This window comes from Anabrus simplex, chromosome 2 (genome assembly GCF_040414725.1).
Source record: "Anabrus simplex isolate iqAnaSimp1 chromosome 2, ASM4041472v1, whole genome shotgun sequence".
NCBI lineage: Eukaryota > Metazoa > Arthropoda > Insecta > Orthoptera > Tettigoniidae > Anabrus > Anabrus simplex.
The window spans coordinates 9,827,887-9,844,074 of record NC_090266.1 but is presented as its reverse complement, the minus strand read 5'-3'; the positions used below and the strand labels follow the sequence as shown (position 1 = coordinate 9,844,074).

General features: G+C 38.8%; 1 protein-coding gene across 3 annotated transcripts in view; it reads left to right on the top strand.

The window, feature by feature from the left end:
- LOC136863899 (mitochondrial potassium channel ATP-binding subunit) overlaps window positions 1-16,188 on the top strand; it is a 789,801-nt gene that overhangs the window by 250,233 nt on the left and 523,380 nt on the right. For all 3 annotated transcript variants that reach the window (XM_067140310.2, XM_068226044.1, XM_068226045.1), the window contains one exon: window positions 8,568-8,708. In XM_067140310.2, coding sequence (XP_066996411.2) covers window positions 8,568-8,708 — 141 coding nt within the window. The remainder of the gene's footprint in view (window positions 1-8,567; window positions 8,709-16,188) is intronic.

The window sequence follows — 16,188 nt, the reverse complement described above, 5'->3', positions numbered from 1 at the left end:
TATTGAGTAGGTTAACATTAAATGTATATTTTGTAAATTGTATGTATACATACCACTTAGTCGAGCAGCTCTTCTTCTTTCTCTCAATTCTTCCCAACCCGAACTTTGCAACATTTTTGTAACGCTACTCTTTTGTCGGAAATCACCCAGAACAAATCGAGCTGCTTTTCTTTGGATTTTTCCAGTTCTTGAATCAGGTAGTCCTGGTGAGGGTCCCATACACTGGAACCATACTCTAGTTGGGGTCTTACCAGAGACTTATATGCCCTCTCCTTTACATCCTTACTACAACCCCTAAACACACTCATAACCATGTGCAGAGATCTGTACCCTCTATTTACAATCCCATTTATGTGATTTCCCCAATGAAGATCTTTCCTTATATTAACACCTAGATACTTACAGTGATCCCCAAAAGGAACTTTCACCCCATCAACGCAGTAATTAAGACTGAGAGGACTTTTCCTATTTGTGAAACTCACAACCTAACCTTTAACCCCGTTTATCAACATACCATTGCCTGCTGTCCATCTCACAACATCTTTGAGGTCACTCTGCAGTTGCTCACAATCTTGTAACTTATTTATCACTCTATAGAGAATAACATCAAGGTCCGATAATACTGCCTTGAGGAATTCCCCTCTTAATTTTTACAGGGTCAGATAAAGCTTTACCTATTCTAATTCTCTGAGATGTATTTTCTAGAAATATAGCAACCCATTCGGTCACTCTTTTGTCTAGTCCAATTGCACTCATTTTTGCCAGTAGTCTCCCATGATCCACCCTATCAAATGCTTTAGACAGGTCAATCGTGATACAGTCCATTTATCATAGAAAGAAAAGAAAGATCCACCTGATCAATACTTATTTATTAAATTTCTTAATAACAGAACCGGTTTCGACTCCTCACAAAGTCATCTTCAGCTGCCTTATACATGTACATTAGATTACATATTCTTAAGCGTTGTGCCTTGCTAATTGAAATTTTTTTTTTGTTTTTGTATTTGACTGACATTAAGTAGTCATTTTTCAGAGTGGTTAGTCCAATGTTTATATGTTTAAGTTTGTTTGAATACTTAGTAAACATATTAAAATGATGACTATTTAAACACATTAAAAAGATCACAATACATGATAAAACACTTTGCTATGTACATATATACTATTACCGTCCAAGTTTTACGGGTAAAACAAGTTATTAAAAAAACGTTGTCATTTTCATTATTATAATTCGTCAGGCATAAAAAGATAATATGCTTGAGTTCAGCTGTATTATGCTCTTGTAATCTATTTGTTTCCAAACAGCCAAGCTGTACACTTCTCAACCATTCAACAATAATAATTATCATATGTCATAGACCGAAAAAGAGCCACCAACAACAACTGCCTTTACACGCTAGTGTAATCTGCACTTAACGGTTTCAAGATTATCAACAACTTCAGCAGCACGCACTCATCTTCAAATCTGTACACATTAACAATATTAGAAAATTTGCAAGTTATATAGTGGTTGGACTTTATATAAATATAATGTATTGATACAAGTGCCCCATACGAACTCCCTGCATGAATGTTTATACCCTTCACTTGAATTATAACTAGACATTTGCATCTTGAAGTGTACTTTCACCTTGTGTTGTATTTTAATGTACTTTATATACTGTAGTTTATACTTAATAGGTCATTTAACACAGGTTTCAGGTTACCTGATATACCATCATTATGAACGTAATACAGTTCACTTTGAAAAATGTCAATTCAGCTTCTGACACATATTCTTTCATTTGACAATGTATAAAGCCTAATACAAAATATTACAAGAGCATAATACAGCTGAACTCAAGCATATTATCTTTTTATGCCTGACGAATTATAATAACGAAAATGACAAAGTTTTTTAAGAACTTGTTTTACCCGTAAAACTTGGACGGTAATAGTATGTATGTACATAGCAAAGTGTTTTATCATGTATTGTGATCTTTTTAATGTGTTTAAATAGTTATCATTTTAATATGTGTACTAAGTCTTCAAACAAACTTAAACATATAAACATTGGACTAACCACTCTGAAAAATGACTACTTAATGTCAGTCAAATACAAAAACAATAAAAATTTCAATTAGCAAGGCACAACGCTTAATAATATGTAATCTAATGTAAATGTATAAGGCAGCTGAAGATGACTTTGTGAGGAGTCGAAACCGGTTCTGTTAATAAGAAATTTAATAAATAAGTATTGATCAGGTGGATCTTTCTTTTCTTTCTATGTTGTATGGTAGATATCAATACGGAACATAATGAAATTAATTAATCAAGATACAGTCCATTTGACCTCCAGAATCCAAGATATCTGCTATATCTTGCTGGAATCCTACAAATTGACCTTCAGTGGAATAACCTTTCCTAAAACCGAATTGCCTTCTATCGAACCAGTTATTAATTTCGCAAACATGTCTAATATAATCAGAAAAGTATGCCTTCCCAAAGCTTACATACAATGCACGTCAAACTTACTGGCCTGTAATTTTCAGCTTTTTGTCTATCACCCTTTCCTTTATACACAGGGCTTACTATAACAAACTCTCCATTCATCTGGTATAGCTCCTCCGACTAAACAATAATCGAATAAGTACTTCAGATATGTTACTATATCCCAACACATTGTCTTTAGTATATCCCCAGAAATCTGATCAATTCCAGCCGCTTTTCTAGTTTTCAACTTTTGTATCTTATTGTAAATGTCATTGTTATCATATGTAAATTTTAATACTTCTTTGGCCTTAGTCTCCTCCTCTATCTGGACATTATCCTTGTAACCAACAATTTTTACATACTGCTGACTGAATACTTCTGCCTTTTGAAGATCCTCACATACACACTCCCCTTGTTCATTAATTATTCCTGGAATGTCCTTCTTGGGACGTGTTTCTGCCTTAAAATACCTATACATACCTTTCCATTTTTCACTAAAATTTGTATGACTGCCAATTATGCTTGCCATCATGTTATCCTTAGCTGCCTTCTTTGCTAGATTCAATTTTCTAGTAAGTTCCTTCAATTTCTCCTTACTTCCACAGCCATTTCTAACTCTATTTCTTTCCAGTCTGCACCTCCTTCTTAGTCTCTTTATTTCTCTATTATAATAAGGTGGGTCTTTACCATTCCTTACCACCCTTAAAGGTACAAACCTGTTTTCGCATTCCTCAACAATTTCTTTAAACCCATCCCAGAGTCTGTTTACATTTTTATTTACCGTTTTCCACCGACCATAATTACTTTTTAGAAACTGCCTCATGCCTGCTTTATCAGCCATATGGTACTGCCTAATAGTCCTACTTTTAAGACCTTCCTTTCTATCACATTTATTTTTAACTACAACAAAAACAGCTTCATGATCACTAATACCATCTATGACTTTAGTTTCTCTATAGAGCTCATCTGGTTTTATCAGCACCACATCCAGGATATTTTTCCCTCTGGTTGGTTCCAGCACTTTCTGAATCAGCTGTCCTTCCCATATTAACTTATTTGCCATTTGTAGGTCATGCTTCCTGTCATTCGCATTTCCTTCCCAATTGTCATCTGACAGATTCAGATCTCCCGCTACAATCACATTTCTTTCCATGTTGTTTCCCACATAGCCGACTATCCTATCAAATATTTCTGAATCTGCGTCAGTGCTACCCTTTCCCGGTCTTTACACTCCAAATATATCAAGTTGCCTATTATCTTTAGAAATAAGCCTTACACCTAAAATTTCATGTGTCTCATCCCTAACTTTTTTGTAGCTTACATATTCTTCTTTCACCAGAATGAATACTCCCCCTCCCACCATTCCTATCCTATCTCTACGATACACACTGCAGTTATGAACATTAAAACAAGAATAATAGTTAACACCACCTTTCCAATACTTATCTTTCCTATATTTAGGAAATAAACATTACAACAGGCGTTGTAAGATGGGACATGTTTCGCTTAACAGTCGTAGGCATCATCAGCCGAAAATAATCTTAGCCTAAAGTTAGGTCAGGGCCCTGAACCTAGTGTCCTTAACATATATGGCACCCTAAGAATCAACATTTATATTTATAAAATGAAAATAGGCTTAAAACTAGTGTGAAAAAACATGGAATGTTACAACATGGCTAAGAGAAAAAACACAATCGAGTTGAGACAGAGGATAAGAACAGAAAGTAGGCTACAATACAGAGCTGGCAGTGAAATAATTAAAATCATTAGGATATCATTGTTACCAGTCAGTCAATCAGAATGTTCAAACATAAAAACAAGCGTGAAAATATATAAGAGTGTTCATCATGGCTGAGTTAGAAAAAAACAAAAGTAATCGTGTTGCCAGAGGTAAAAACATAAGGTACAACATAGAGCTGGCAGTGTAGTATGAAACTCATGGCTGCCAGTCAGTTAATAAGAATGTTCATATATAACAAAACATGATGGTTATATTCTTTTAAGTGAAGAAATAATTAAATCCCACTCTTGTATAGATACGTGAGAACGGGCGAGAGAAATCATATGTTGTAGCAGACATGGAGTAGTAACACTTCAAACAGGATTGATCACGCCTGAAGCCGCTTCATTTTTGCTGGGAGTTCAAGACCAAAACGGAAAAAAATAATAAGATGCCAAGTGTGTGAACTGAAATCTCTTATGTTGGATGAGCGTTGAGCGGAGACATTAGCCGTTCAAGAGGGTCTGTTAAACTTATGCCCGTTGCTGCGTGTGTTGTATCTGTGTGCTTGCCTAGGCAAAGAGTAACTATTATTAAAGTTAACTATTATTCTTGTTTTAATGTTCATATCTGATGTCCAATATGGTCTACAATGAGATTTATTACTTGTAATGTAACACACTCCAGTGCCGTGAGAAAATTTCTGCATCCATTATATCATTTCTCAGCCATGATTCAACTCCTATTACAATATCTGGTAAATAAAAATCTATTAAATTACTTAATTCTATTCCTTTCTTTACAGTACTTCTACAGTTCAACACTAACAGCTTTATGTCATCCCTACTTGATTTCCAGTTCCTTGTTCCCTTAGCACCACTCCCTAGGCCACCCCGTTTCCCTGAATGTACCTCCCTACTACCCTTCCAAACAAATTTCTTAACTTATACGTACCACTGCGGTTTAAGTGAAGGCCATCAGAGCGCAGATCCCTTTCTCCTACCCACCCATTAAGATCTAGAAATTTCACTCCCAGTTTTCCACATACCCACTCCATAGTCTCATTTAAACCCCCAATCACCCTCCAGTCAGTTTCCCTCCTACACAGTATTCCACTAATAACAATCTCCACTTTCTTAAACTTCACCTGTGCTGCATTTACCAGATCCCACTCATCTCCAACTATGTTGGTACTTACAGAATATCAGCTTGCCTTACGTTGTTGGTACCAACGTGGAACACTACCACTTTCTCCTTCCCCTCCTCCCTTTCTTCTACTTTCCTCAACATCTGCCTCAACTAATTCCTGGATAGCATTCTACCCTGGTTCCCTTTCCTCCACACACTTTCCCCACGTGTCTAACGATGGAATCCCCCATGACCAGAGCCTCAACCCTGCCCAACTCATTTGATCCCCTCCCCTCCTGGTCAGCCCTATCTTTCCTGATAGCTGCAGAAGCTACTTCCTCCTCCATTTTCTCCTTCCCATGACCCTGTTCCACCTGTCTTTTCCTATCCTCTACTCTACATTTCCCTTTCATACCTTTACCCTTCCTCCTACTTCCACACATCTCAGCAACAGTTCCCTGTCCCTCATCTTCCCTTTGTTGTTCTACCTGAAGTGACTCGTACTGATTTCGCACAGACACCTGTCCTGAATTCTGATCCTGAATAGAGCCCTTAGCCTGCAATCTCCTTCCCCTTAGAACATTAGACCACCTGTCTACTACAACTCCCCCCTTTCCTTCCCCTCCCTCTTGTACACCTACTGTAACCTGTACATGGTTTGAGGGAGTCCTATCTTCCTTCCTGTCTTCTGTGAGAATCCTAATTATCTCCCTCAAACTCTCCAACTCCTCCCTCATACCCCTCAATGCCTCGCCACACCCACAGTTCGTACACTCACGCTCCTTAGCCATTCTTTACAGAAAAAATGAAAATAAAAATAAAATAACCTATTTGCAAAAAATAAATGAACGGAGCGATATATTGTCTGGGATAGTACTCAAAGATCACACAACAATAAGGTAATTGATATACGACTACACTACAATACTACTTTTGTTATCCTACAACCCCTAACAGGATAAAAACTGTTGTTAATTACTGAATATCTAAAGGAATACACAAGAACTACACAATTCCAAACTGCAATTAAGCTTATCCTAATTACAACAACAGAATTTTAGTAAGAGTTTCTACGGATACCTCTACTACACCAGTACTACACAAATATTTTACAATAATGAAATAAGTGCACTAAATTCTAATAGGATATTACTCGTATACTACTGTAGGCTACAGTACACTACAGTAATTTTTAAACTACTTTCAGGCGTATTCTAATTACGATACCAGTACCGTATGTCACTACTATGCACAAACAGAAATAAAATTTGCAAGAACTACTGTACTTAAAGATTACCAACAAAGCTAAATACTTAGACAAATTATTATTAGTACTACGCTCTAATAGATACACACGTAAGATAACACACGAATATATCAGGCAAGATACAGCACTATCTAAATATACTGTATCTATACTACAATGTATCTACACTACAATTTTCAGCTGAAGTGTGGTTATATGAACTTTTACCGCTGGTTGATTAGTATTATTTTCCCTACTATGCGGGACGGAGAATAAAGGTGTCCTTAAATGCTGAGAATAAGGGGTTGTCTACTATAATTTCTGTCAAAACCACTCCGGGGGCTTGAAGTGCAATATTATTAAAAATGATACCAAAGACATTTTAGATCATAGATAGATTTTTAATTTATTTAAGTTTAATGTCCTAGTAACACCCCCCCCCTCCCTCCGCACACTACTTCCCCTCCCCATCTAACCCATACGTCAATTACTAACACCAGTTTTTTAATGTCAACTATGTGATTGTTGTATGCTGTTTTTATCTAAGCTTTTATGTAAGCAGCTGATGATGATCGCAAAGCGATCGAAACATGTCCTGATATTATTAAAGTTTTTATAAGTAGCCAAAGGCTAAATAAAAAGAAAGGTACCGATTAGGTGGAAACATTTTTCATATATTGATTGGATTACATTATCGATACGGCAATGAAGTGGACAGTTTGTAATACCACGGGAGAGTACGAGTCCCTGTGGTTAGTACCCTTATGTGATGAACACCATAGATTTGCGTTGCCTGTAAATGGCACCACATTGTGCGAAACAGCGTAGGTCTGTAATACATGTGTGAATTTCATTACCTGTGAGTAGTACCCTAATGTGTGGAATACCGCGAGTCTACGCTACTCTAGATTAGTACCGCAACATGACAAATACCATGGTTCTACTTTCCTAGCGATAAGTACCATTGTGAGGGGCAGCTGACTTGGATTTTGGACCCCTTTCGACTACAAGTTTCATTGATTCAGTATTATGCTATAGAAGCAGTCCCTTGGTCAGTAATACTATTGTTGTACATCAGCTTCTGTGCATGTGAGGCACTGTGGGTCAGTTCCGTTGATCGTTTTAAATTCATATTCATCCATTCATTCTTTGTTCTCATGTTTTGAATTGTGATCAGTGGATGCTTCTTGGGCTTTTAATTTGTCATTTTATTTCGTCTCATTTCATACCATTAGGGGCCGATGACCTAGAAGTTAGGCCCTTTTAAACAACAAGCATCATCAGCATCAGTAGACCTACTCACGTGGTTCCCACTTGGCATTACCATGACTGAGTTGACAGCCATGGGTTCTCCCTCAGTTGGGTTTGCCCCGTTCCCAACCGGCGGCTCGTTCAGGCTATGCAGGGCAATGTGACGTGTTGGTTCCAGCACACCGCAGTGAGTTTTCACCTCAATCACCAGCACCCACTTCACCTGAACCACCGTATCACCCATGCGGAGGTAACATGGATGCCTCTCTAGCATGTGTGGGTGAGGTTTCCACTTCCAAGCCTGGCTTGGGCTGGTAACAATCACACTGCCTCAAGACGTTTTCTGGCAATACTTGTTTTTGGTCCGCGAGAGGGTATTTTATTTCCCTCAGACCCTCCAGACAAGTCCGGAGAGCCCCCCTATCCACCACCTGGGATGTGCCCCATAGGGGAACAGGCAAGAAATCCCCTACGGGAGTGCTGAGGTTAATGAAGAATCGACTTGGTCCAGGAGATAACAGATTAAATGGATACTAATTGACAGTGGAATAAAGGAACATCCAAGGGAGCATGTGGTCTCTGTAGGAGTGCTATAAACCTAAAATGGTATTTCGTTACATAAATTAAAGAATAAACCAACTTGTAAAAATAATCTGGTCAAAATTGAGGGTAAATGTACTATTTGGGAGGGTTATTCACAAATATAGGGAGGTGTACAAAGATGACAGAGCTTTCTTGTCTTCTTTACAGATCCTGGGATGTTCTGTGTCTCTGTTCTTTATTTCTCCTGAAATGACCGGTGGAATGCTGCTCGTGGTGCCAGCTGTCATTTGGATAGGCGCTATTCTTGGCTCATTATTACGTAACATCTCAGCGTCAGCTCAGGCCCAGGTAAGTATGCAGAACATCTCTTCTTTGTCCCATGTTGTGGACTTTATCTGTAACGGACAAGTTGAGTTCTGAATCGTGTGGTCTTCTTCAGGCATAACCCAATCTCAGGAAATGTGTCAGCGCTCCACACTCTACAAAATGGCAGATTAGGTCTCTCCATTTTGTGTCTTTGGAGATGACTGATCCTAAAGCATTTTTCAGACTAAGGTTTACTGCAGGTATACGTTACTTTGATTAGGAGTTTTGGTAGTGCACTCTGTGTAGATCCTTTTGATCTTCACTTAAGAGGACAATGTCATCTGCATAAAGTTCATTTGGTGGTGGTGGGCGGCAGGTCAGCTGTTAGATAGCTAGGTGGGACCTCTGCATTGCTTGTGCATGCTGGGCCTCACACTTCTGTTATATACTGCACCCGCCCACCTCCTGAGTCCCAGACTAGCATTTATCTCAGGGGTGATCAGTTCGAAAACGAATAAAAAAAATTTTATATCAAAAAAATATATATATCGGCGCATCAAATGAACACAGGGATGAACGGGGCATGAAAATTTAAGGTTACGGGGGGCGACTCATTCATGGATACAAAATTCTGACTCCACAATAGGAATGGGAAGTGACAACTTAAATTCCATGGGCATACTAGACTAACTACAGTGAAAAGATATGGAAGCTGTTTCCTATTGAAATTGCAATGAGGAGCAATTTATTCACTTATTTTGCATACTACACATGATGACAAATTTACATTGTGACACTTTAATCCTGAAAAATAAATGACATAATACTTGGATTTTACCTCACTACTCTGGTAGTGTAAAACATCTGGTGAATTCGTCCCAATTGGTTACTGGGGATCGAATTCACATCCGTATGATTGGACGTTTCACCGCTGGAGATATTCTTTCGGCGACGAAGGCACGACAGTAACTTTTTACTGTCGTCTCCTCGTTCCGTTTGGACATGAGACACTTCCGGTATGTACATTCTGGTGAGCCGGACACCCACCGTAGAAAATGTTATCGCCTCGAAAAAACAGGAATTTATAATACGGACAAACTCTAGCCTATTATTTCCAGATTCACAAACACACCAGGTAGAGTTCATTAACCCAAAAGCTACTTTAATATTTACACTTGTCAATACGACAAGACGTACGGAAAGGTTCATTACTCTGCTCTGACCCTGCAAACATGTGCCGTCCGTGGGTTATTTACGGATCTACCGCTATCTCCCCGTGAAAACCCAACATCTGGTTCAGAGCAATTCGACACAGGATGACTGTCCCTAGCATATCCTCCTATTATTATTAGATAATATCATTACCATTCTTTATCTGATCATTAGCATATACTTTGACTACCATCAATTAATTTATTATTATCATTAATTTCAATTATAATCCGGTATTTGATTATTATCATTTGTCATCCGGGATGATTATATGCCAACCCTGCCGACGTTTCAAACGAGGGTCGTTCTTACTCCTAATTTATCCGCACAATATAATGATCAGCTTCCTCATAAATATTTTTATTATTATTATTATTATTATTATTATTATTATTATTATTATTATTATTATTATTATTATTATTATTATTATTATGATTATTAGTGTTAATAGTGGAAATCGTGATTATCGTAACCCGTAATCAACCTTGCTATAATACTTCAACTTCTCGCTCTTATTATTTTCATCAAAAAAAATAAAATAAAAAAAAGTACCTTCATTGGTTATTCTTCTTCTCCTTCTTCAAATATTTTATTTATTATTATTATTAGTTAAAAATCTCAAATCTTTCATTTCATCTCCCAACATCATTATTATGTCCAAAATATAAAAAAAATTATTCTTCAAAAAAAAAAAAGTAGCTTAGTTTTTATTATTATTATTATTATTTTTAAAAAAAAACTTAAATTCGCCTGTTACACGGTAGTTCGCTCTTAATATGTTTAACGCATAACCCCTTTTATAATTCCGATTTATCTTGGCACTAAGCACTCGATTTAAGACAAGATTCACTTGGAGTATGATTATTGTTATTATTATTATTAAAAATGGAAAGATGATATTTTAATATCCACTCTTTAGAATTTAGTCACATATGTTAAATCCCGTTATGAACCACTAAGATCTGCTTTATATTAGTCGGGACAACATGGTATTCGGGACCGTACCTTCAACTTCGTACTGCCGTTAATTTTATATGGGGACACCTGTCCTCCCAAGACACCTCTCACAACCTATGGCACATCGCGGCTGGGCAAATACCTCCAATGCCGGCGATTGCTAAACTATTCCTTCAAATTTGAAGTCCATTTCCTTTCATCGGAACTCTTCAAACATTTAATTCATAAAATAATCCTCGGTGCGTGGATTCTACCACTAAACACCGGCATATGCATTTATATCATCTTAGGCCTTGAGATTCATCTATTTCATCATTACAAACAATACGGCTCAATTTATTTCACGCCGGATATTCGTCCCTCATGACTTCCAACTCTAAATATGGGCTCAAATCATTCTGGGCTTTTAACATATCGTGACCATTCTAATTCACGTGCCTATATCGCTTTTAAACAAAATTTTAATGGTTAAATTAAAGTCCAAAAACGTAAAATCAAAAATTTACGTAAAATCAAACTGACTACGCGAATGAAAGTCTTTAACGCTACATGTCATCTCCACTTTGATTATTATATCTGCACTGGCTAACTCGCGAAGCACCGTCATTATTATTATTATGCTTTAACTTGCACACGCCCAAATATTATTAATATTATTATTTTACTTTCCTTTGTCGACTCACAAACATGATTATTATTAGTATTTTAATGACCTTCCGTACGCAACACAAATCTTCCATACTCTGGCTTTTTCATAATCTGGCTGTCTAATAGAAATTATTCCTAATTAAATTACAAATGATCACCTCAGTGATTGAAGATCAAATAAATGGGTTAGCACAAAAAAAGGAATTTAACACTTGAAATGAACTTAATTCAAAGTATTACAAACAGCATGCATTAATTGAAAGAATATATCCCATATTTACATTATATACAACAAACAAATGCTCAAATTAATTAATCTAACCCATTATTACGTTAATATAAATTAGTTCGTCCGTCTAACAAAAAAATAAAATCATGGACTCGGGAAGCGGACCATGTTAAGTAACCATAATTAATTTACACTGAACCCCGTTTAGTCGCGATAACATCCCCTAAATATCAAAATTGTGTACTCATTCCTGTGTAGAATTCCATTGTCTCGTAGCGGAGGAGATATAGGCTTTACGGCCCCATGGTGATTTACACGTCCATCATGTCGCACAATACAAATTTTACACAATAAAACACTTCTGGGTGACTACCCATGATTAATACCTTATTACACTAATTTACACACAAAAAAAAACTAATAACAAAAAAACACTTATAGGTGCTCCTAGACCCCTGACACTCGCACAATATATTCTTCATATACGCCCGAAACACACGTCGTGACACATTACGGCGAAATGTCGTTCATTTGAACCGGCGCGTATCGCGTCTTCAACCGGCACTTCCTGGTTTATTTTCAAGCCGTCTTGATCATCGCCTAGCTCCTATAATTCCCTGCTCGGATAGTTATTCACCGTCTATCTTGAGGTGTTTACTTCAGGCTCCGCACACTGCCTTCCAAAGGTACTATCGGCGTTCCGTTAGTTAGTTATTATTTAAACACATGACATTCATTAATTTCAACATACAATTGTACTGATTATACACACTCGGTACTATGGATAATTTCACTGTTCGTATTCATTCTCCTAATAATTCACGTACTTTCAGCTCTAACTGACTTCGAATACGTCCCGAGGTACTGACTTACAGAGTCAACGTGTCAGAGTCTCAACTACTTCATTACGACTGACACGACTGGTGACTGGTAAGAACTGAGTACTGGTAGGAACTGCTGTGATGTGAGGTCCGCTCGGTCACAACTGGTGACTTCAAACGACTGAGTACTGGTAAGAACTGCTGTGATGTGAGGTCCGCTTCTGGACTTTTATGGACGATATGATTTCCCGCCGGGGTCATCCGCGGTCAACTTCTGGAGAGGGGGGTTGGTTATCCTAAATCGGCATATGCAGGCGGAGTTGGATCTCTTGCTTTATCCTACTTAATACACTGGTGATACACATTCATGTGTCGTATTCTGAACTCATATCGTTCGGTGATCATGGAAATATCACTTAATTTCTGTCCTCCACCTTTCGCGCGCTAACTCGGCGTCCCTGATGGCGTGCTCATCTCGACCAATGGCGAGATAGCGTGGGTCATTTCCACGAATTCATTACTTTAATTTATTACGATTACCATTATTCAACATGGGAACGATATCACAAAAATCCCCTCTATTCAATCATGTGGTTGGAATAATTTAATTATTGTTATCGGAGAAGCTAACTGGAGTTCACTCTGAGTTTTTCTTATGTTGGTTCATCTGCGGCCTACGATAAATTTTCTCATTGGTCAACACCGCTTTGGTTAGTTTGAAATCTCTCCCTGTGAAACGTGGCCACACCAAATGCCTCGGGCGTGAAAATACCCGGTACGTCATATTCTCGGTATTGGCGATACACCTGCTCGGCCTTGGTCCGAAATATATACTCTTTCACTTCCTTGTAGTAATTATTCTGTTGTTGTGAGCTCTAGATTTTAATCCTCTTATCTTTTGACCAGGAAACCTTCTTCCCCTTGATGACAAGCTTACCGTGGCGCCGGACTGTCGCGATCATGTTGAAATTCTCCCGTCCACACAAAACTGACACTGTATTTATTTAATATTCCAATATATCTGTATTTCTCATATCAAAATCAAATCATGAAACTAGGGGATATCTCATCAGGGTACATTTTCCTGTTGCTCGGTAAAAAAAATCTTGTGATAATCATGAGATTTTTTAATATATCCGCATCATACTTTCATCATGATTTGATTACTGCATTCGTTCCTTTTTGATGGTGACTGATCTCGTCCCGCAGATTCTGGTTATTGAGTCTCAATTCTTCATTCTCTCGTTGAATCAGGTGGATCCTGTTAACGAAATCTTGGACATCATTGTCGATCTCTCCGCATTCTGGGCATGGTCTTGCTTCTATTTGCCTATGGATCAGTTGGACTTCTTCTTCTCTTCCATCTTCTTCTTCATCATCCTCTCCTTCGTCCTCATCTTCTTCTTGGTCATCCTCTGTTTTATTGAAACTCTGTCGTTTTCCTCCTAGCTCCGAGTTGTCGTTCGTCCTCGAATCTAGGGGCGTTTGGATTTAGCTGGCTACTATATTGAGAATGTGACAACGGCGCTTTCCTTTCCCCGTTGCGACCACCATTAGCCTCCTTATTCCATTTGTCCTCTAAATATTGCTTGGTCTCCTGATGTAGCTCCTCCATAGTTTGTATCGTCGCCTCTATGTATGGTTTCCCATCGTCTCGGTCCCAAACACTACATGGCTTGTCATCCTTTCGGTCATGATTTTGGATTGCCTCCTTCCATTTCCTCTTCTTCAGCTCATCGAGGTACTGCTGGGTTTCTGGGTGTCGATCGTCCCCATTTCTACGGTATTCCTCCGTGTAAGGCCTTCGGTTATTCTGATTTCTTCGGTGGTACGGCTGAGTTTCGCTCCTTCCATTCCGATATCCACGGTATCCCCTTTCGTCATGGAATTTAACATGCTTCGTTTGCCAGTTGCCTTCCGCAAATCCTCCTCCGTGATTCTATTGTCGGGGTCTCCATCCTGGATCATACATCCTCTTGGGTTCTGGATCGGTACTCGTTCCTTGGCTTCTAGTATTAATGGTTCTAGTTTCCGTCTGCCTCTCGACGTTATTTATCTGTTGCTCTCTAGGCCTGGGTTGCCTCTGGTTAGAGTGATACGTGGTCTGATCTAATTGACGTAAAAGAGCTTCCGCTTGTACTGCAGTCTGAATATTCGACGCAATCATCATCCGCTGGACCTCAAATGGTAACTGCTTCCCGATAGCGCTAATGAGTTCTGTTTCACTGACCGGATTGTCTAATTCCTGCATCTTATGAAATTGGGATACGAAATAATCTGAATATTTAGTTGGGGACGATGTTGAATAACGTCTAGAATACAACTCCAACCTAAGATCTTGCTGTTCTTGGATACTCCAGAATTTTTGTAAAAACGCCTGTCGGAATCCTATGAAATCCTCGAATGTGTATAAGAAGGCCCTGAACCACATTGCAGGTGCTCCGTCCAAAAACTTCTCTACAGTTCGTAATTGCCGCTCCGCCGGAATTTTATTTTCACTAATATAGTTAGTGATCTCGCGGATGAAGCCTTTAGGTGTTATATGTCCTCGAGCGTCGTATCTAGGTGGTTTGTCGTCTGACATTTTGATGACGTGGACCACAGATGTCGGAAGGGCATTTGATGATGATGACGATCCGTCTCCTACTTCAAACTTAAGTCCGGTCGTATCGGCTTGTGACATGCCTTCCTTTTTATGAAAGCCCTGATTGTCTGGGGTCTCGAACTCTCGGTACTGGAGATGGAAGTCCTGAAGTGACCCTGGCTGTTCTAACCTGGCCTTGACCTGTTCCAGATCCTTTCTAATTTCTTCCAGCCTTTCGGTATTACTGTCTGACATTTGCTTGGACACTGAATTCTGCCCCGTGTGGACCTTAAATTGTTCCACTATTCTGACCTCTGTGTCAGCGATCGTTTGGCTTTGTTCCGCTAACCCATCAGTCTTTCTGAACAATGCTATATTTGCCTCCTCACACTGTGTGAGTCTACGGCTACGATCTTCCGAATTCGTCTTTATATCCTGAATTTCATTTCTGAGACCGGCTACTAGTACTAGGGTACGAACAGTTTCACCTCGTAACTCATCGATTCCCTTTTCGTGCCTGTCCAAAGTATTTGCAGTATGTGCACCTTTACTTTCCACGTGGTTTCGGATGATATCGTTTTCCTTGCGACATTCACCCCTCACCTCTTCGATGTGCGCCTTTAAATCTTCGCGGTCGACCAACCTCTGAGCTGAAATCTCCTGAATACTGGCCTTTAATTTCTCCTTAATTTCATTACGTTCTAGTAACGCCTCATCCCTGAATCGGTCAACCTTTTCATTGACACTAATAATACAAGAGTCGATATGCCCTTTCAATTCGTCCTTAGCGAAATGACACGCCTCCTGGACTTGGGTCATTCGGTCCCGTAATTCCTGTCCTAGTGATATACTGGCGGCATGAACCTCGGCTATTTGTTCTGTGAGTTTTATTTTATTAAATTCACACGCGGCCTGTACCATCTCGACTTTATTTTCTAATGAAACATTAGCGGCATGTATTTGTTCCGTCAGTTCCTGTCTATTAGTCTCAATTTTACGCTCTAGTGAAACACTCGCGGCCTGAACCCTGTCCATTTTATTTTCTAGCGCACCACTAGCGGCATGAAC